Source organism: Anas acuta, chromosome 28, assembly GCF_963932015.1.
Source record: "Anas acuta chromosome 28, bAnaAcu1.1, whole genome shotgun sequence".
NCBI classification, from domain to species: domain Eukaryota; kingdom Metazoa; phylum Chordata; class Aves; order Anseriformes; family Anatidae; genus Anas; species Anas acuta.
The window spans coordinates 1,883,695-1,904,025 of record NC_089006.1 but is presented as its reverse complement, the minus strand read 5'-3'; the positions used below and the strand labels follow the sequence as shown (position 1 = coordinate 1,904,025).

Below are 20,331 nucleotides of genomic sequence, written 5' to 3'. Positions count from 1 at the left end.
GGGACATGGGGGGGGGGCGGGGGGGGGAGCGGAAAAAAAATCCCCGAGCTGTCCCCCCCCCCACACACACACACAGCAGGCAGCCCTGGAGCGAGCCCCATCCCCTTTTATTTGCCCTCATGCCCCCGATGCTGGTGCTGGGGGGGGGGGCGGGGGGGCAGGAGGGCAGCGCCGTGCCTCAGTTTCCCCACCTGAAAAAAGGGGGGGGGGCACCCCGCTTTATTCCCAGAAACGCGACCCCACGGGGCAGCCTTTTATTCCCCAACCCCCCCCACCCCCCAAAAACGCATCCGCGAGCCAGCCAGGCCCCCCCCCCCCCCAAAAAAAAAAAAACAAAAAATTCCCTTAAAAGCAATAAATAACCCGAAAATAACCCGAAAAAGGGCCCCACGGATGGGACCGGGGGGGGGGGGGGTGGGGGGAAAAGTCCAGAGCGGGTCGGGCCCCCCCCCATTTGCTCAGAGGCAACCCGTCCCGTTGGGGAGCCGAGCCCGGCCCCTGCGGGTGGGCAAGGGGGGAGCGGGGGGCTCGTCTTCCTCGGGGGGCTGCTCCGTTTCGGGGTCCGAGGGTTCCCCCGAGCCGCGCCGGCGGTTTTCGGGGCTGTAGAAGAAGGAGAGGGTGCGGAAGGAGGGGGCCATGTGCTCCTTGATGCCCTCCAGGAGCTGCACGAAGGACGGGCGCTGCCGGGGGTTCTGCTGCCAGCACAGGCACATCAGCTCGTGGCTGCGGGACAGAGGGGGCACGGTGGGTCCGGGGGGGTCCGGGGGGGGGTCCTTGGCACCCCCTTCCCCTCCTCCGGACATCCCCGTGGGAGATGGGTCACCGTGCCCGTGCCCCGTAGGGACCAGAAATTGGGGTGGTGATGGGCTCGGTGCCCCCTTTTCCCCCCCCCCAAACCCCGTCCTGTCCCCCCCCCCCAGCTCACAGTTGGTCGGGGCAATTCTCCGGTTTCTCCAGGACGCCGTTGTCCATGACGAAGCGCAGGACCTGCTCGTTGGACATGCCCTGGTAGGGCTGCTCGGCCAGCGTGGCGATCTCCCACAGCACCACCCCGAAGGACCTGCGGCACCCCACGGTCAGCCAAGGGGGCTGGGGGGGGGCACTCAGCACGGCCCCCCCCCACCCGCTCCGTCCCCTACCAGACGTCGGACTGGGTGTTGAAGATGCCGTCCTTGAGGGCTTCGGGGGACATCCAGCGGACGGGGAGCAGCCCCTTGCCCCCTTTGCGGTAGTAATCCGTCTCGTAGATGTCCCGTGTCATGCCGAAATCTGGGCGAGGAGGAAGACGAGGAGGAAGAGGAGGAGGAGGAAGAAGAGGAGGAGGAAGGCCAGGAGCACCCGGACAGGGGGGGCCGAGCCCTGGCGGCGCTGGTCGCCCACCTCCGATCTTGACGGTGAAGTCCTCGGACACCATGCAGTTGCGGGCGGCGAGGTCGCGGTGCACGAATTTCTTGGCGTTGAGGTAAGCCATGCCGTCGGCGATCTCGCCCGCCATCTGGATCATGTCCCGCAGCGAGGGCGGCGGCAGCCCGGGGTTGTTCTGCCCAAAAAGGGGAGGCTGTCAGGGTTTGGGGGTGGGGGCCGTGCCCCTTCCTTTGTGGGACCCCCCCAGCCCCTCACCTCGGCGTCGGGGCGCAGCGAGCGCAGGTAGCTCTTCAGGTCCCCGCGCGTCATCAGCTCCATGATGACCAAGGCTGGTTGGCCTTGGGACACGACGCCGAGCAGACGGACCTGGGGACGGGACGGGGGGCGCACAGCTCCGTGAGCGGCCCCCCCTTATCCCTTATCCCTTCCCCGTGTCCCGTGCCGTCCCCTCGCCGCCCACCTACCACGTGGTGGCACTTGAAGGCCTTCATCACCGAGGCCTCATTGAGGAACTCGATGCGCTCCCGCATGGTGGCCAGCTCGTTGACCGTCTTCAGGGCCACCTTGGTCTCCTCGCCCTCGGCCACCAGCCCCAGCGCCAGCCCCTCGTACACCATCCCGAAGGAGCCCTGCCCCAGCTCCCGGATCACCGTGATCTTCTCCCGCGACACCTCCCACTCGTCGGGGACGTACACTGAGCGGGAGGGGGGGGACACCCGTCACCGGTTGGGGACGGTGTTGGGGACGCGGTGCCCACGGGGACGCCCCCATCCCTACGTACTGTCCGAGGCGCTGAAGTACTCGGGGTTGACCGAGGCGTAGAGCGTCCCGCTGGGGTAACCGTCGTTGTTCCTGCGAGGGCGGAGGGGAAAAAAGGGGGGGGGACAAGGGACAGGGTGAGCGACGTTGCCTCCCCCCAGCCCCGGATCAGCCGGGTCCAGCCCCGGGGGGTTCGGGGGGGGGTCGCTACCTCTTCTTGTTGTAGAAGAAGACGAAGATGGCGAGGCAGGAGATGAGCAGCATCAGCACCACAGGCGTGACGGTCAGCAGCACGTAGAAGCTTCCAGATTCCTCCTCGGCTACCGGGGGGCACGCGCCCATGGGGCAGGGGCCACGCGTTTCATCCCACCACAGCCCCCCAGAGCCTCAGCACCCCCTGATCCCCGGTGCTCGCACCCCCAAAGCCCCCAGACCCCCAACCTTTGATCCCCTGGGTGCAGAATCCCCTCATCCCACCAGCACTCCCCAGTTCCCCAGCCCAGTAGCACCCCCAGCTGCCTGCCCCACAGCCGGGGGTCCCCGCTGGTGTCCCCCCAGCCCCCCCTGAGTCTCCCCCAGCCCCCTGAGGGTACCTGGCCCCAGGATGTAAAACTTGACGAGCCCCGTCCAGGAGCCGTTGCCGGCCAGCGAGGTGGCCCGGACCTTGGCCGAATAATTCCCCGGCTGCAGCAGGGCCAGGTGGACGCCGCCGTACTTGGCGTAGCGGTGCCGGGACACGCAGACGACGGTGGTGACCTCCTGGGGGTGGGCAGGTTGGCGAGGGGATGGTGGCAGCGGGGGGGACATCCCCCAACCCTCATGGCACCGGGCAGGGGGATGCTGAGCTCCCCACCCGACGGCGGAGCCGGGTCCTCACCTCGCTCTCGCGGCTGTACTTGATCTCGTACTTGAGGATGAGCCCGTTGGGGTTGCGGGGTTCCTGCCAGCGCAGCAGGACGCTGTTCTTGCTGGCCGGCTCCCACGTCACGTTGCCGGGAATGTTGTCAGCTTGCACTGCAGAGGGGGCACCAAGGGGCTCGCGACCCCCATCCCGGCGCCACCAGCACCCAAAACCATCCCAATCCGTGGCCGGGAGCGCAGCACCGCGCACCAAGCCCTGATATCACCGGGCAGGGGGGGCTGCCCTCGCCCCAACCCCGCAGGCTGCCCTACGGGACCTACGTTCGGGCATGGTCCTGGCGAAGACGAAGGTGGCGGCGCTGCAGCCCACGGTGTGCGCGGCGTGGTTGCAGGCGTGGATGTCGATGCGGTACTCGGTGAAGTGCCGCAGCCGCGACAGCACCGCCCGGTCCCGCACCACCTTGTCCTCAAAGATCTGGAAATCGGGTTTGGGCTCGCTCCCGGCACGGCTCGGGGCCGGCGGCTCCGCCGAGGAGGTGTTGGTTGGGGAGGTGACGGCCACCACGTCCCTGCGGCGCTTTGGGGTCCTGTGGAGTGGGGAGATGGGGATGGGGATGGGAGGCAGGTTGGGGCTGGGGCACCTGGGGCACCTCCCCGAAGGTGGTGGGGTAGGGGAGACCCTCAGGGGTTTTGGGGCCATTTCCCAGCTCACCTCTTGTTGATGGACGTCACCTTCCAGGGTGGCCTGAGGCAGCGGAAAATAGGTTAAGGAAGCAGCCCCTTGTTTAAGGGACGCCCTCTCTGGGGCAGTGTGGTGCTTGGAGACCCCAATGACACCAGGAGACCCCCCGGACACCGGGATCTCCCCCCAGACCCGTCACCTGGGGATGATGATGGAGTTGTGGAGGAAATTCTCAAACTTCTTCTGGAAGGATTCAGCCTCGCCCTCCATGCGGAGCTGCCCGTCGGCGGGGCGGCAGGGGCAGCAGCGCTCCTCGGCGTCCTGCTCCACCTCGGGGTCGTCCCCGTCGCTGAAGCGCGTGTCGGCGCTGCTGGTGGGCAGCTTCAAGCCTGCGGGCAGGGACGGGCAGGGCTGGAAGCACCGGGACAACCCCGTCCAAACGGTGCCATCCCCGTCCCCAGCCACCGTCCCGCACCTTTGTGGCAGTAGTCGTTGACGTAGAGCTCCATGTCCTCGGCCAGCTGCTGCCACAGCACCAGGTAGTAGGTGATGTTGCCGTTGCGCTGCGTGGGCGGCTTCCAGCGCACCACGATGTGGGACGAGGAGTTGGACATGGAAATGACGTCCCGGGGCACCGTCGGGGCTGGGCACGCAGCGGGGTGTCAGCATCTCCCTCGGAGACCCCCCCCTGGGCACCCCACGATGTGCCCTCCCCGGGTGCCCCTTACCCGCGGGCATGGTGCGGATGTAAACCACCTCGCTCTGCGCCCCGTAGTTGCGCCCTTCCTCGGCGGTGGTGAGGGTGATGGCGCGGACGAAGATGGCATACTGCGTCCACGGGCGCAGGTTGAGCAGGGTCACCCCGGGCTCCTGGTCGCTGCTGAGAGGCAGCTCCACGTCCAGCACGTTCCAGCTCTGCGCCCCGCAGGCGTCCTGCCCCACGTACTCCGAGACGTTCTGGAAGGGTCTGGCCCCCACCCAACCCTGGGTATCACCGCGGGGGTCCCCGGAGCACCCCCCTGGCCTCGCCAACCCCTTCCCCGGGATGGGGCAGCCCCGTGCCGTGAGGGTGCTGCGGGGTGGGGGATGCGGGGTAGGGGCTCGCCCCCACCCCAAGCGCCAGGGCTGGGGGCCACTTACGACTCCTTGTAGTAGACGATGAAGCTGAGGAGGTCGCGGTACTCGGGGGGCCGGTAGCGCTCCCACTTGAGGAAGATGCGGTCGGCCTCGGTGACGTTGGAGATGAAGCGCAGGGTCTGGGTCTTGCCTGCGGGGTGGTGGTGGGGCGCAGGGCTCGGGGGTGGGCTCGCGGTGCCGCTGGGCCCCCCCCAGCCCCGGTCCTGCACTCACAGGACGCCCGGTCCCCGTTGGTGCGCGGGTTGATCTCGGCTTTGTTCTGCCGCCCCTTGGTGCCCGTCACCTCCTCCATGCGGTAAATCTCGGCCAGGCAGAGCTTGGGGTTGAAGGCGAAGTACATCTTGCCCACCGGGATGGAGAGGACGTGGTGGCTCCAATCCCACAGCTGCTGCAGGTTCTGGTTGTCCAGGACGTACAGGGTGTAATTTCTGGGGGGAGACGTGGGCGGAGGCGATGGGCACGGGCACCCCCAAAGCCCCCAAAGCGTCCCCACCGCGCCCCGTCCTCACCCGTCCACCATGGAGTCCCCACGGATCAGCTTGAGGTTCTTGAAGAAGGACAAGGAGACGAGGGCGAAGGAGTGCTTGATCTTCAGGAAGCCCGTGATGGTCTCGATGAGGCCCAGGCTGCTCTGCAGCTCTGAGGCCAAATTATCTGGGGATAACCCACGGCTGTGAGCCGGGCGGCGCTCCCGGACAGCGAACCGACTGCTCGGGGCCAAACCCGGCACTCACAGCCCCGGCGGATGTTGACGATGAGGTTGCCCTCCACCAGGGTGCATCCCGCCAGCTCCTGCGCCGCCCGCGTCGAGTCGATGGTCTTGGTGCCCACCTTGCACTCCTTGGGGCACAGCCCCTCGCACTTGTGGCAGAAGATGCTGTGGGGATGGGGACGGGGACATGGGCTGGGGACGGAGCCACCTCCCTCCATCACCACCCCCAGGTTGGGTGGGAAGGGGGGGTCCCATCCTGGGGGTTCCCATCCCAGTGGTTCCAATCCCAACGGGTCCCATCCCAAGGGGTCTCATCTCATGGGTTCCCATCCCGGGGGTTCCCATCCTGGGGGGGTCGCATCCTGGGGGGTCCCATCCCAGGGGCTCCCATCCCAGGGGGTCCCATTCTGAAGGGTCCGCTCCCAATGGTTCCAATCTTGATGGGTCCCATCTCATGGGTTCCCATCCCAGGGGTTCCCATCCTGGGGGTTCCCATCGCAGGGGGTCCCATCCCAGTGGTTCCAATCCCGATGGGTCCCATCCCATGGGTTCCCGTCCCCAAGGGTTCCATCCCAAGGGTTCCCATCTCATGGGTTCCCATCCCGGGGGGTCCTATCCCGAAGGGTCCCATCCCAATGGTTCCAATCCCGATGGGTCCCATCCCAAGAGTTCCCATCCTGGGGGATCCCATCCCAAGGGGTCCCATCTCATGGGTTCCTATCCCAATGGTTCCAATCCCAATGGGTCCCATCCCAAGGGATCCCATCCCATGGGTTCCCATCCTGGGGGGTCCCATCCCGAAGAGTCCCATCCCGGGGGTTCCCATCCTGGGGGGGTCGCATCCTGGGGGGTCCCATCCCAGGGGCTCCCATCCCAGGCAGTCCCATCCCATGGGTTCCCATCCTGGGGGGTCACATCCTGAGGGGTCCTATCCCGAAGAGTCCCATCCTGGGGGGTCCCATCCTGGGTGGTCCCATCCCAGTGGTTCCAATACTAATGGGTCCCATCCCATGGGTTCCCATCTCATGGGTTCCCATCCAAGGGGGTCCCCATCCTGAGGGGTTTTCATCCCAATGGTTCCAATCCTGATGGGTCCCATCCCAAGGGGTCCCATTGCAGGGGTTCCAAGCCCAGGGGTTCCCATCCCAAAGGTTCCCATCCTGGGGGGTCCCATCCCAAGGGATCCCATCCCAGTGGTTCCAATCCCGATGGGTCCCATCCCAGGGGGTCCCATCTCATGGGTTCCCATCCCGTGAGTTCCCATCCCAAAGGGTCCCATCCCTGGGGGTCCCATTGCAGAGATTCCCATCCCATGGGTTCCCATCCTGTGGGTTCCCATCCCAGTGGTTCCCACCCCAAAGTCTCCCATCCCGGGGGGGGTCCCACCCCACCTGCTCTCATTCCTGGTGTAACCGGGGGGGCACTCGGAGAGGCACTGCTGCTGGTGGATGACGAACTTGGAGGCGTCGCGGGGGTTGTCGGACACCTTGCGCAGGCTGGCGCAGTACTCGGCGGTGACGCAGCGCCAGCCCTCGTACTCGTAGGTGCGGGGGGGGCAGGAGGGCAGACAGTGCCCGTTGAAGTGGAAGTGGCGGCAGGCCACGCACGAGCGGCTGTCGCGGGGCCGCCCGCAGCCCCCCAGGCACTCGGCGTGGCAGCACTCGCCCCCCGCCGTGCACGCCGAGCCCACGCCGCACGGGCACACTGCGGGAGAGAGGCGCCGCGGGCAGGGGACACGGGGAGAGGACGTTAGCCGGGGTAACGTGGAGGGGGAGAAGGTTTGGGGGTGGCACGGGGAAAATGGGGAAAGCGGGGGGTGGGGAGGGGGGGGGGCTGCCGGCGTCCTCCTGGCACAGGGGGGCGTGAGGAGAGAGGGGTGGAGGGATGGAGGGAGGGGTGGGAAGGGTGGGCAGAGGGAGGAAGAGATGGAGAGATGGAGGGAGGGATGGCCAAATTTGTGGGTGGATGGACAGAGGGCTGCCCGGACGGACAGGTGGATGGATGGGGGGGGCTCAAACCGTGCCGAGCCTGGGGCCGCGTGGCGCAGCCGGGGCCGTGGCCGGGGTTACGGCCCCGATAAGGATCTGTGTTTATAGTGTATATTTCATTACCAGGCCTCCTGTTTACTGCAAACGAGCCCGGGAGGGGCCCGTATTTACCTCGCCGCTGGGAAAACACCGCAGCTGGGAGCTGGCCTCGCCTCCGGAGGATGATACAGCGCGGATCCGATTACCCCGCCGCGCTCCCGCTGCTGCGCCGGGGCAGGGCCGGGGCAGGGACAACCACGTGCCCGGCCCCGCCATCCCCAGCAGCTCCCCCAGCCCTCCCCAGTGCCTCCCAGTGACCCCCCCATTTGCTCCCAGCAAGGCACCCACCTTTCTGGCAGTAGCTGGAGGTCCAGCAGCGGTAATCCAGCTGCCCGTTGACGCTGGTCTGAGCGCACGGTTTCTCCACGTCCAGGATGCCCGGGCAGACGTCGGCGCACTCCTCGGCCAGTTTGTTGCCCACGATGTAACTGGTGTCCACGGCGTCGGGCAGCAGCAGCCCCCAGTCGATGGTGGAGAGGTGGCAGAGCTCCTGGTTGCGCTCGATGCGCACCGAGCCCCGCAGGACGTGGCCGAGGCTGTGCAGCCCGATGTCCCGCAGGTGCGGCATCTCAAAAATGACCAGGGCGTAGTTGAAGAAGAGGTTGGTGCCGCGGATGACCGAGAGGTTGGGGAAGAGGTCCCGCAGGCTCTCCAGCCCGTAGACGCGGAAGAGGAGCAGGTACTCGGTGATCATCAGCAGGCGGGGGAAGCTGAAGCCCCGAAAATCCTCGGCGCCCGTGGTGAACATCAGCAGGATCTGCAGGTTGCCCTCGATGATGGAGCAATTCTCCAGCTTCTGCAGCTGGGACACGTCGTTGCGGATGTCCATGCTGCCGCAGACTGGGGTGGCGAGAGGGGGACCCGGGGGCAGCGGGGGGGCCCGGGCAGACGGCCCCGCCACCCAAGGGACCCCCCCTCCCCAGGGTTGTGTCACCCGGGGGGTGGCTGACGTCCTCGCCCCCCCGCTTGGCGCATCTGCCTGCGGTCCCCGTGGGCAGCTGGGGGAGACGCGAGTGGCTGTGACAAGCAGCCGGCGCGCCGCAGCTCCTCGGGGCACGGCACGGCCGCGGTGATGCTAACGAGGTCTGGCTCCCCGGGAGCTCCTCGCCCACCCCAAAAGCACGCCCGAGCCCCCTGCCCACCCCACGGGATGCTCCGAGCCCCGGGGGCAGCTCGGGGTAACCGCACGGCATCCTAATACCAGCTCACCCCCACGTTGACCCCTCGGCACCGTGCCGTGCCGGCCCCACGGGGATGGGGCGATGGGTTTCCCAGTAGGATACCCCATAGGGAGCGGGAGCATCGTGGGTGGGGGGCAACCCAGCGCTGAGCATCACCCGCTCCCCGCTCCCGAAGCTGGCAGCTCCCCTCTGGCAGCGTCCCCAGAGCTGAAACCTGACGCCGAGTTATCGCGCGGAGACACCCGGAGAGGGATTTACTGTAAACACCCCGGGCAAACACGGCCGGCGCGGCGCGTCCCCTAAACACCCGGCACCACGGCACGGCCAACGCGGTGCCACCGGCTGCCACACCAAGCTCCATGGCCCAGAAGCTGCCCGGCATGGCAGGGTTCAGCAGAGCCCCCCCCCAGCACCCTAGGGTGCCCCCCTGGGACATGGGGGTCTCCATCGTGCCGTGGGGCTGAGGGTGCCGGCCCCAAGGGGATCCGGCCCCGAGCTGCCACCGCCGTGACCTTGGCAAAGGGACTGGAGCCCTCGGCTGAGTGGCACCAACCCGAGGGGAGAGGGGGCTGCAGACCCCCCAGGTGCAAAAAGGGGGCTGGGGTCCCCCGTGCCCTCGTGAGGATGGGGCAAGGAGCAGCCCCAGGGCATCTCTTGGCACGAATTTTGGCTGCTTTGCCCTCCCCCATCCTTTCCCGTGCCACCGTCCCCGACCCCGCTGGGGAAACTGAGGCAGGGGGTAGAGGGGGGTACAGGACGCGCCGCTACACCAGTGACAATCCCATCCAAACCAATCCCAAACTGGGATGGCAGCTGGGGGGGGTCCCCACACGAGCTCTTTGGGGCTTTTCCCCCGGCCAGACCCCAGCACTTAGGGTCACGCACCCAGGGCGCTGGGCTCAGCTGCCGTTTCCACCCCCCCGACCCCCACAAGGACAAGAAAGCAACGCCCCCAACCCCACCACAGGGCCCCCAACCCCACCACGGGGCCCCCTCCCCAATTTTTCCCCCAGGACGCCCCCACCCCAGCTCCCCAAAGAGCTCCCCACCCCAAACCCCAAAGGACGCGGCCGTGCCACGGGGGGAAACCGAGGCACAGGGGGGGGAAACCGAGGCACGACCTCAGCTCTTAGGGAGCAGCCAAACCACCCCAAACCCAAACCCGCACCCCCCCCCCCCAGCACCCCATCCCCACCGCCCCCCTCCCAGCCACTTACTTTCGGACGGGGCCCTCACAGGGGGCAGCGGGAGGGGGCCGAGGAGCAGCAGGGCCAGCGCCAGGCGCAGGGCACCCAGCGCCCTCGCCCCCTTCGCCCCCATCCCCGGGGGGGGGCCGCGGTTCCCTCCGGCCTGGGGCGCTGCTGCAGGCGGGCACCGCACGGCACCCGCACTCCCGGGCAGCACCCAAGGGACACGGGGACAGGGGTGGCCCCCCCTGCACCCGCCAGCCCTCTCGGCCCGGCCCCCGCGGCCCCTTCACTTTTGTTTTCGGCTGCGGCACACCAAATATTTAACCTGACAACTGCGCGGGGACGGGGCCAGGGCTTGTTTGGGAAATAAAGAGGGGAGAAAACAGGGCGGCCCCGGAGCGCGGATAGCCCGGAGGGGGCCGGGATAAGCAGGGGGGGGGACACAGGAAAATGCGCCGTGCCTCAGTTTCCCCATGGGGCTCCTTTGCGCGTGGGGTCTGCGCCCCGTGGGGGTCCCCAGGGTGCCGGCTGCAGGGAGGAGGAGGAGGAGGAGTGGGAGGAAGCCGGCGTGGATGCAGGACACGAGGACGGGGGGGACGTTTATTTCGTGAGACAGCTCCGGGGAAAGGGGGGGGCAGAGCCCCCCGGGGGGGGGGGGGTCCAGCAGCAGAGCCCGGTCCGGGGGCACTGCCCCAGCGCCCCTCCAGCACCGCGGGACTGGGAGCACTGGGGCCGGGCAGCAGCCCCAGCTCCCAGGTGCTCGAAGCCACCGGAATGGGGGGGTCCCACCAGAATGGGGGGGCCCCCCCGAGGCCCTTCTTGTGGTGTGGCCCCGTTTTGGGGTCCCCTCCCCAAGGGGGGGGCTCAGGAGCAGCTGCTTCTCCGCCGGCGCAGCAGCGTGGCGGGGTGGCTGCCCTCGTCCTCCTGCTCGCTCTCGCAGCCGCGCTGGGGGGGCACAGAGGGGCTGGAGGGCACGGGGAGGACCCCCGGGCACCCCAAGGAGGGGGCACCCCATTGCACGACCCCCCCCCAAATACCCATTGCCCCCTCCCCAGCCTCTCACCAGCTCCTCGTCCTCCGTGCGTGGGCCGCAGAGCAGCCGCATGCGGCACAGCCGGTTGCAGGCGGACACCATGTTGTAGGAGAGCTGGGGAGGGGGGGGCAGCAAGGTGGGGGTCCGGGGGGGGGCTCATCCCCTCCTCTCCCACCCCCAGACAGCAGCGTTACAGTGCCGACCCCGCCGTGGCCCCCTCCCCAAATGCGCCCACCCAGGAGCGGAGCGCGGCACCCTGAGCACCCCGGGGTGGTGGCACCAAGCACCGCGGTGTCCCCCCCCCCCCAGCACCACGGTGTCCCCCCCCCACGGCACCAGGGTGTCCCCCCCCCTTTTTCCTTTCACCTTCCACTTCCTCCGGGCGTTGAACTTGCGGAAGTTTTTCATGTTGATGGAGGAGCGGCTCCGCTTCGCCGCCTGCTTCCTGCTCAGGGGCTGCGGGGGGCGAAGCCGGGCATCGTCCCCGCGCCCCCTCCCCTGGCACACGGTGCCCGGGGATGGGGGGGGGACGACCCAGCCCCCCAGCCCCCCAGCCCCAGCCCTGCTCCCCCCCAGCTCCCTCTCACCTTGATCCAGGGGTGGACGAGGCACTCGGACGCCGTCATGCGCTCCCTGAAACACGAGGGGATGGGGCGCTGGGGACGGGGGGCACCCTGGGGACGGGGACGGGGACAGAAACGGGGTCAGGGACGGGGACGGGGACAGGGACAAGGACTCACTTCGGTTCCTTGACCAGCAGCTGCCGGATGAAGTCCTTGGCCATCTCGGAGGTCTGGCTGAAGTGATGCTCCTCGAACTCGTAGGCGCCCTCCAGGACGTTGGAGAGGGTCTCGGCGTCCGTCTCGCCCTGGAAGGGGGACAAGCCGCTGAGCCTGCGGGGACACGGCGGGGACGCTGAGCACCGGGACGGCACCGGCTCGGCCACCACCCCCACCCCATGGCACACAGCCCCCCCGTGGTGCCCCCCCTGCCTCAGTTTCCCCTCCCCAGCCCCTACTCACAGGATGTAGGTGATGACCCCGATGCTCCTAAAAAACAAAAGGAGAGGGCACGGGGGGGTCAGGTGCTGCTCTCCGGGGGTCTCCAGGGGGGGGCTGCACCCCCAGCAGCCCCCCAGCCCCCCCCCCCAGCCCCTGCTCCTCACCACATGTCGGTCGCGGAGCTCAGCGGCTCGTAGTTGATCACTTCAGGGGCTGGGGGGCGAAGGCAGAGCCGGGGGGGGGGCGCACATCAGAGGGGCTGGGACCCCCAGGGTGGGCACCCTGTCCCTGCTGCCCCCCTGCTCCTGCTCTGCTCCCACAGAGACAGGATTTTTGGGGTCCCACTGCCCCCCCCCCCCACTCCAAGCCGGCCGGGGGGGGGCTCGGTACCGATGTACTGGGGGGTCCCGCAGAGGCTCTTGAAGGCGACGCCGTCCTCCAGCTTCTGGGCCAGCCCGAAATCGATGATCTTGATTTGGGGCTCGGGGACGTCCTTGTCCTGCAGCATGATGTTCTCGGGCTGTGCCGGGGGGGGGGGGCAGGATGAGGGGGTGGCAAACGGGGCTGGGCAGCACCCCCAAAACCACCCCCACCCCCCCCCAAGCCACACACCCCGGGCAGGATGCGGCCACGGAGGTGCCGTGGTGTGGGTGGCACCGTGATGAAGAGGAGGAGGAGGAGGAAGGGACGCGGAGGGGGGGGGTTGGGGGGGGCACCTTGAGGTCGAAGTGGGCGATGTGGCGGGCGTGCAGGTACTGCACCCCCCGCAGGATCTGCGCCAGGAACCCGATGGCCTCCTCCTCCGACAGCATCTCCTTCTCGGCGATGAAATCAAAGAGCTCCCCACCGCGCATCCTGCACGGGCACGGCGATGGGGATCCGTGGGGGGGCTCAGAGGGGTCTCAGCCACCCCCCTCCCCACCCAGGACCCCCCCCCCGTCCCCAACTCACAGCTCCAGCACCAGCACCATCTCGCTTTTGCTGGCGAAGAGGTCGTGGAGCCGCATGATGTTGGGGTGCTGCAGGTCCCGCAGGATGCCCACCTCCCTCTCCACCTGCGCCCTCTCCAGACCCCTCCGGCTGCCCCGGCCCCTCCGCGTCTTCACGAATTTGGCGGCGTAGAAAACGCCGGTGCTGCGCCGCCGGCACCGCCGAACCACGCCGAAATGCCCACTGCGGAGAGAGCCCCGAAACCCAGGATGGCAAAAAAATAAAAAAAAAAAAAAGGGGGGGGCTGCTCCCACCCCACCGGGTCCCCCCTCACCTGCCCAGCGTCTCCAGCAGCTCGTAGAGCTCCTCCACGCTGCCCGGGTGCAGGGCGAGTGCTGCTGAGGATTCATCCTGCCGGGGGGGCACAGGGGGGTCCCGGCTCAGCCGAATGCCTCCGGGGGGCTGCACCCAGCCCAGGAGCCCCCCAAAAGGCACTGTGAGCCCCCCCCCATGTGCATTTGGGGGGGGTTCTCTGGTGCACATCCCACGCCCTCCTGGCCCCCACCCTGCCTTGCACCAAAAATCACCTCCAGGAGCCCCCCCCCCAGTTCCTCCTGGCTGCGGCTCACCTGGGTGCTGTTGGAGGCCGCCCCCCCGGCCCCCCCATCCTCAGCCATCACTGAAAAGACAAAAAGAGAAAGGGGGGCACTGAGGGGGGGGGCAGCAGGGCTGGCAGAGCCCCCCCAGCTCCTCACACCGATGGCTTTTGGCACCGCTCCTCGCTGCGCCCAAGCAGAGGGGAAACCGAGGCAGGGCGCAGGGTGAAGCGGGGGGGACCCACACCCCCCCGAGCCTTCCTCCTCACCCCACCGCGCTCTTCCTCGCTGCAGGGACAGGGGGACGGTGGCACCCTGCGGTGACAGCCCCGTGGTGCCACCCTCCCCGGGGGGGGGGCACACGGCCAGGCGCTGCTCGGTCCCCGACCCACGTGCTGGGACGCGCGTGGGGGCGGCTGCTGGCAGCGGCTGGAGCCGGGTGACCGTCCCCAGCATGTGACAGCGCTGGGGGGGGGCCGAGGGGGGGGCCGGCTGCCATCCATGGTCACAGCAGCCCAGATGTCCCCAGGATTTGGGGCACTTTGGCAGTTTTCTTCCAGCCCCATGGGAGGATGCCACAGCGAGCGCACCGCAGGCTGAGCCCAGCCGTGAGAACAGCCCCGGGGGGGGGGCTGCGAAGGGGGCAAGGGGGGGTCCCGGGGGCAGAACGTGCACCCTGGGTGCATCCCGGGGTGGCGCAGCTCTCCAAAGGGAGACGCAGCTGATGGAGACGAGCGGAGCTGGGCGGCTGCGCGGCACCGCCCGGGGGGGATCCCAAGAAAGCTCTCCAAATATAGGTCAGGATGCAAGGACCTCAGCCACAAAGCCCCCCCCCAGGGACTCCCAAAGCCCCCCAGGGACAACCAGAGCCCCCCAGGACCCCAAAACCCCCCTGCACTCTGCGGGGCACAGCTGAGATTTGCACCACGGGGGCTGGACGGAGCCACCCATGCGCAAGAGGGACCCAAATTCACCGAGACCCCAACCTCACCGGGACCCCAACCCCATTGGGACCCCAACCCCACCGGGACCCCAACCTCACCAGGACCCCTTACCTCTGCCCAGCTCCGGGGGCGACGTCCCCCCGTGGGACGAGACCACGCTGTGCTCCTCACCACCTCCCTGCGCAGCTCCAGCCTTCCTCCTGCAACCCAACCGTGCGGGGGATATTTTTTTTCCCCCAAATCCCCTTTTTTTTCCCGGAATCCGGCTGCCGCTGGGGAGAGGCTGAGGAAAAGCAGCAGGAAGCGCAAAGCTCCGCGCGCCTCTGCTCCCACGGTCCCTGGAGGAACCCCCCCACGCTGTCCCCGCCCGGCCAGCTGCGGAGAGGAGCTGGGAGAGGCCTTGTAGGGTCACAGCGCTCGGCGTTTCCGCGCCTCGGCCCCTCGAGGGGTGGCCGGGAGCCGGGAGGATCGGGGCCGGTGCCGGGCGAGCCCTCGCTCCCAATGCCGCGGTCGCTCCGTCCGCACCCGTGAGCGCGAGGATTGCAAACAGGAAACCTGCCCGGCCGATAAAAATATTGTAACCCAACTGCCCGGAGGGGAAACTCAGCTGAGGGTGTGAAGGTAGAGAGAGGAGGGACGGCTTTCTTAAGGTGGAGAGCGCCAGGGGGCATCGCGCCCCCCCACCGCGGCCATTGGGCTGGGGTCGCACCGTGGGCTCCGCGCAAAGCCCCGGTGCGAGGGCTGGAAGCCAGCTCCAGCCCCAAAGCCCTGCCCAGCTGCAAGGCAGAGCCCTGCGGGGAGAAAACAAGGCAGAGCTGGGGCAAATAAAGAGATTTTTTGGGGGTGCAGACGCGCTGCGGGGTGGGCGGCCAAGGGGCTGCAGCTTGCCCCCATCAGCACGGCCACCACCGGGCACAACCCGCGCCCCCCTGGGGACCCCTCAAGGCTTTCGCAGCACGGAACCGGCACCCAAAGGTGCTCGGGGCAGAGAGGGAGGGGGGCGAGGAGCTGCCCCCCCCCCAAGTGCCCCCGCCGGCGCCGGTGCCACCCGCAGCCCCACGCCGCCTTTCCGTGACGTCGGCCCCTCCTGGCCCCGCGGTGCAGCGCCTTCGCTCACCGCTTCCTGCCCTCGGCGGCGGCGCAACCGCGGGCAAGGCGGCAGCATTGCCCCACCGCCAGCACCCCCAAACCCCACACGGACCCCGGCTCCCGCCCCGGGTTTGGGGGTCCCGGCCGGCGGAGGTAGGTGCGAGGGATGGGGGGAGAGGGGTTGGGGTCTTCCCGGGGTGGTTCGTGGCGGGGTTTGGGGCAGAAAGGGTGGGAAGCGCGCCCCGAGCACGGGGAGGTGCAGCAGCACGGTGACACGGAGCTGGTCACCGTTTGTCCCCGGGGGAAGGGGCTGTGGGGGAGAGGGGCTGAGGATAAAGGAGGTGAGGGGAGAAGGGAGCACGGCGCAGCTCCTGCACGCCCCACGGCACCCCCCCAGCCCTGCACGGAGCCGCCCGTGCGCGGCACAGAGAGGGGCACGTGGCGAGGCCGAGCTTTGGCTCTTCTCGAGGCCACTTCGGGCCCTTCCCAGCCCTGGAGCAGCCCCAGCCCTGCCCTGGAGCCCAGCAGCGCCCGGCTGCTGTTTGCTCAGGTTGGGGCCGTGCCCTTTTGCTTTGTCAGCTTCTTCCCTGCCCCCTTCCGTGCGTTTTCGGGTGCAATTCGGGGCCGGGCGCGCCGCAGCCGCCGGTCCCCTCGGTGCTGCGCGGAGGCAGAGCCGAGCTCCCGGTCCCACGGCTCCGGGACCCAGCGGGACCCCGCTCCTGGATGAGCCCCGTGACTCAGAGATGCCTCCCGGAACGCAAACGGCCCCGGCCGCTTCCACCCCCTCCAGCATCTGGTCGGGATTAATTTTGTTTTGCCGAGCGTTGGCGGCACCCGGCCGAGCCCGGGCACTGGGCGCACGCAGAGCCCGAGCTCACACGCACGTGCCCAGGGTCCCCGTCCCCTCCGTGCACAATTTTGTGTTTCCCCATCCCCTCCCTCTCCCTTCACCGAGTTTTAGAGGTTCTCGGGGTCCCTCTTGGGGTTTTTCTCCGGGTCCCCAGCACCGAGCGGGTTCCTGGGGAGGAGGGAGGCGAGGAGCTTATGGGGCAGCGCGGGGGGAGCGTGGGACCCCCGTGGAGGCTTCACCTCCGCCTCTTCCTCTCCGCATGCCAGGGACCGGCGGCCCCATGGACCACGAGCGTCCCCTCTTCGTCACCTTCAGACCCGAGGACAACGCAGGCAGCGCCCAGCCGGGGCCCGGCGCGGCCCCGAGAGCGGAGCAGCCCCCGGAGCAGCCCCCAGATGCTCAGGGCAGGGTAGGACGAGGGGCAGTGAAGGGTCCGGCCCCCCAGCTCCCCACCCCAGCACTCTCAGCCACCCGCAGGTACCGTGCCCCCACCCCAAAAGCCCTGCAGGGACCGTCCAGCACCGCGCAGCGACCCGGCCCCAATCCCATCCCACTCCCCCCACGGCTGGGGACTGGGACTGGGGGGCTGGCAGCAGCCACCCACCACCCCGGGGGGGGCAGCAGGGCATCCTCAGGCACCCTCTGCCCTGAATCCCCCGAGCCCCAGCCCCTTTTTGCTTCCTCCCAGGCGCTGCCGGGGTGGCCCCCAGCCGGGGGGGGCGCACAGCCGGAGCTGGTGGCCCTGTGGGCGCGCACCAGGCTGTGGTTCGAGCAGACGCAGGCGGGGAGGTTGGGGGCCGAGGGCGAGCTCCCAGCCTGGTTCCACGGCTTCCTCAGCCGCAGGTGAGCAGGGGGGAGACCCCAAAACGTGGGGGGGGGAGAAGGGGAATGGGGGAGCTTCCTTCACCCCCCCCACCCCGCAGGGACACGGAGCTGCTGCTGCAGGACCGGCCGCCGGGCTGCTTCTTGGTGCGCTTCAGCGAGAGCACCGTGGGCTTCGTCCTGTCCTACAGGTGAGGGACCCCAGCCGGGGGGGCTCAGCCCCTCGTTTTGCCGCTGCTGACCCCCCCGCCGTCCCCATCCCCATAGGGGCAGGGAGCGCTGCAGGCACTTTGTGCTGGACCAGCTGCCCGACGGGCGCTACGTGATCCTGGGGGAGCGCAGCGCCCACGCCGAGCTGGGCGCGCTGCTGCGGCACCACGCCACCGCCCCCATCGCGCCCTACCGCGAGCTCCTGACCGTGCCGTGCCCACGGGTGAGGATCTGAGGATCTCCCCCCCCCCCCCCCCTTTTATTGCTGTAATTAACCCCCTTCGTTAGCCCCCGCCGCCCGCGGAGGCGTTCCTGCTTCTCAAAGGGTGCCGAGGCCGCGGGGCAGCTGGGCAAAACCAAAGCTGGGCTTGGTGCCCCCCGGGGTCTGCGCCCTGCCCTGTGCTCACCCCAATCCTCTCACCGCAGCAGGAGAAGCCCCCCGGGGGGGTGCAGCCCCCCAGCAGCACCTCCCCATCGCCAGCGACCCCAGCATACAGCACCGTGGCCAAGGGGCCACCAGGAGCCAGGCAGGCGGCCCGGGACGGCACCGAGGGGGGCTCTGGGGAGGTAAAGGCAAAGCTGGGGGGGGGACGGGGGCGCTTCCAGAGCAGCTGCAGGGTGCAGGGATGTGGTTGGGGTGAGGACGGCTCCGATCCATGGGGATGGTGTTGGGGTGGGGACAGCACAGCCCCCCCAGGCTGCCCCCAGCCTTCCTTTTCGCTCCTTCTCTCCCTCTCCCCCAGGCTCCCAGCACCCCCCCGCCGCTCCCGGCCAAGGTGGGCTCCTCGTCAGCCCCCCAGGGGGCACTTATCCGGGCTGGGAGCGGAGGGGCAGCCCCCGAGGGTCCCTCCAGCCAGCGTGAAGCCGTCCCCCCCGAGCCCCCCGAGGCCAAATACCAGCAGCTCGTGCGCTTCCACACCTACGCCGAGCCCCGCGAGCGCACGGAGCCGGAGGAGCCCATCCCCTTCTACGCCATGGGCCGGGGCTGCGAGCCCCCCCCCGAGGAGAACGTCTACTCTGAGGTGGCCCCGGCCCAGCGGGAGCTGCCCCCCCTGCTCCCCAGGGGGGCGCGGGGTCCCCTCTCCACGCTGCCCCCCCCCAAGGCGAGGGCGCCCACCGAGCCTGCACACCGCCGCCTGTTCCGCAGCTTCTCCAGCCAAGCTTCCAGGAGGAGGCAGCCCCCAGCGGCCCCCAGCGCGGGCGGGGGGCTGAGAGGAGCCCCCAGCCCACCCCTGGAGGTGCGTGTCCCCCCCCTCGTCCCACCCCCGAGGTGCTGGGAGCCAAGCTCCAGGTGCGGTGGCGCGGTGCCGGGCTCTCCGGCTAAGGCTATGGCACCATCTCAGGGGGGGTTTCCGTCTCCATCCCACCCCCAGGCCCCAAGGAACCCCTCCATGGAGTTTGACGACCCCATTTACGGGCAGAGGAAGAGCAGCGCCACGAGAACTGCAGCCCCCCCGGGGCAGGAGGGGCAGGAGAACATTTACGAGCAGCTTTCCGGAGAGGAGCGACCCTGAAAGGTCCACGGGAAAAAACCTCAACCACCTGCCCAAAACACATCCCCCTCCTCTGCACCCCAACGAGCCCCTGGTTGTGGGGCACAGCCCCACGGAAGGAGCAGCCCCCCCAAGCAGAAACCGGCCCCTTTTCAGCCCTGGACCCATGGGCAGCACCCGAGGGCCCCGCAACGGGATCCGAGCGCCCTTCCCACGGGAGCGAGAGGGCTGCGAGGGGGCAGGAAGGAGGCGTCGAATTCATCTTCGCAGAAGGAGGAGGCTCGGAATAGAAGCAGGGCGGAGGAGGAGGAGGCTGCTCTAGGAAAAACAGGCGGCTTCCAAGCAGGGTTGCTGCCTCCGGAGCCTGACACCGAGCTGGCCGCGAGCCGGAGAGGTGCCGCGAGGCCAAAACCGCCCGCAGGTGTCTCCAGGCTCAGCCACAAAAGCCAGAAAAAAAGCCAGGAAAAAAAGCCACAAAAAGCCAGGAAAAAAGCCAAAACAAGCCAAGAAAAGACAGAAAAAAAAGCCACAAAACCCCATGGTGTTCCCTGCACCCCCTGAACCCCGAGCTCCTCGCCCTGGCCGCGGTGCCAGCGGCTGCGGGGCTCCAGCGGGGTCCTGGTGCGGGCACAAGGGAGGCAAAAACCCGAGCTCGGACGTGTTGGAGCCTCAAAGCAGGGAGGGGAAGGGAGGCTGGGGGTTACCTCTGGGAAAATCGCCGCTGTTTTCCCCCCCCCGAGCCTTTCCTCGGTTGCTGTCACCCGGCCGAAAGCAGCGCAAGAGGCGGCCGCAGCCATCGCCCTTCGCGCAGCTCCCCTCTGCTGTTAAAAATGAGCAATTACACGAGGAAAACGGGAAAAATTCGAGCCCCTGCGAGCTGCCCTCGCCCCCAGGCCACCAGGACAAGGTGGGCAAAACCTGGCTTTTTTACCAAAAAAAAAAAAAAAACAGAGAGCAAAACCCACGGAGCTGCTGCTCAGGACCACCGCGTTTGGCGAAGGCACCAAAATGAGCGGTTTCGGACCAGTTCTGCCCCAAAACACCTGGGGAAGCACCGCCTCGAGCCCCCCGTGCTGGAAACAGGCAGGGGTTGGTTCAGTTCAAAGTTTATTCCTTTATCAAATCTCTTTCCAGAGGGTTTTCGGTGTACAGAGAAGAAACGAATAAATTACCGGACAGGAACTTTATTCCACTCGTTCAGATACTCCAAAGGGGCTCTGCAAAGTCCTAAAACATCCAGGGAGCTAAACTAGAAATCGGGGTCATCTGCAAACAGCCTACGAAAAGAATTCGCTCAGCGGGGTTCGGTTTTTGTTTGCTTGTTTTTAACAGGTAACGTGGGAGGGGAAAAAAAAAACAAGCTGCTGGAATTCTTCTAAGTGGAATAAC

At 68.2% G+C, this 20,331-nt stretch overlaps 3 protein-coding genes across 5 annotated transcripts; 1 reads left to right on the top strand and 2 right to left on the bottom strand.

The window, feature by feature from the left end:
• Window positions 1-373: 373 nt before the first annotated feature.
• INSRR (insulin receptor related receptor) lies at window positions 374-10,252 on the bottom strand. The gene is made up of 22 exons (XM_068662728.1): window positions 10,002-10,252; window positions 7,892-8,443; window positions 6,908-7,220; window positions 5,539-5,681; window positions 5,314-5,458; window positions 5,018-5,232; window positions 4,808-4,934; window positions 4,396-4,634; window positions 4,143-4,310; window positions 3,867-4,056; window positions 3,698-3,730; window positions 3,307-3,572; window positions 3,002-3,138; window positions 2,718-2,883; window positions 2,336-2,444; window positions 2,147-2,217; window positions 1,830-2,059; window positions 1,621-1,731; window positions 1,381-1,540; window positions 1,140-1,269; window positions 926-1,060; window positions 374-723 (listed from the first exon to the last, which is right to left on the bottom strand). Exons 1-22 carry the CDS (start codon window positions 10,102-10,104, stop codon window positions 459-461), a joined length of 4,008 nt encoding a protein of 1,335 aa, XP_068518829.1. The 5' UTR covers window positions 10,105-10,252; the 3' UTR covers window positions 374-458.
• On the bottom strand, window positions 10,246-19,778 carry LOC137845502 (death-associated protein kinase 2-like). Of its 3 annotated transcripts, XM_068662737.1 has the most exons (13): window positions 14,590-15,392; window positions 13,569-13,617; window positions 13,273-13,353; window positions 12,960-13,181; window positions 12,725-12,863; window positions 12,399-12,528; window positions 12,173-12,221; window positions 12,030-12,056; window positions 11,748-11,900; window positions 11,595-11,640; window positions 11,374-11,463; window positions 11,038-11,121; window positions 10,693-10,919 (listed from the first exon to the last, which is right to left on the bottom strand). In XM_068662737.1, exons 2-13 carry the CDS (start codon window positions 13,613-13,615, stop codon window positions 10,839-10,841), a joined length of 1,149 nt encoding a protein of 382 aa, XP_068518838.1. In that variant the 5' UTR covers window positions 13,616-13,617; window positions 14,590-15,392; the 3' UTR covers window positions 10,693-10,838. The 3 variants fall into 3 exon arrangements, with proteins under 3 accessions (XP_068518837.1, XP_068518836.1, XP_068518838.1); XM_068662736.1 differs by lacking the exons at window positions 12,030-12,056; window positions 12,173-12,221 and adding an exon at window positions 19,647-19,778 and having other exon boundaries at window positions 10,246-10,919; window positions 11,748-11,875; window positions 14,590-14,678; XM_068662735.1 differs by lacking the exons at window positions 12,030-12,056; window positions 12,173-12,221 and having other exon boundaries at window positions 10,246-10,919; window positions 11,748-11,875; window positions 14,590-15,462.
• On the top strand, window positions 16,693-20,302 carry SH2D2A (SH2 domain containing 2A). The gene is made up of 7 exons (XM_068662747.1): window positions 16,693-16,826; window positions 17,106-17,260; window positions 17,341-17,430; window positions 17,507-17,672; window positions 17,876-18,016; window positions 18,193-18,687; window positions 18,823-20,302. Exons 1-7 carry the CDS (start codon window positions 16,698-16,700, stop codon window positions 18,961-18,963), a joined length of 1,317 nt encoding a protein of 438 aa, XP_068518848.1. The 5' UTR covers window positions 16,693-16,697; the 3' UTR covers window positions 18,964-20,302.
• The last annotated feature ends 29 nt before the right edge of the window (window positions 20,303-20,331 follow it).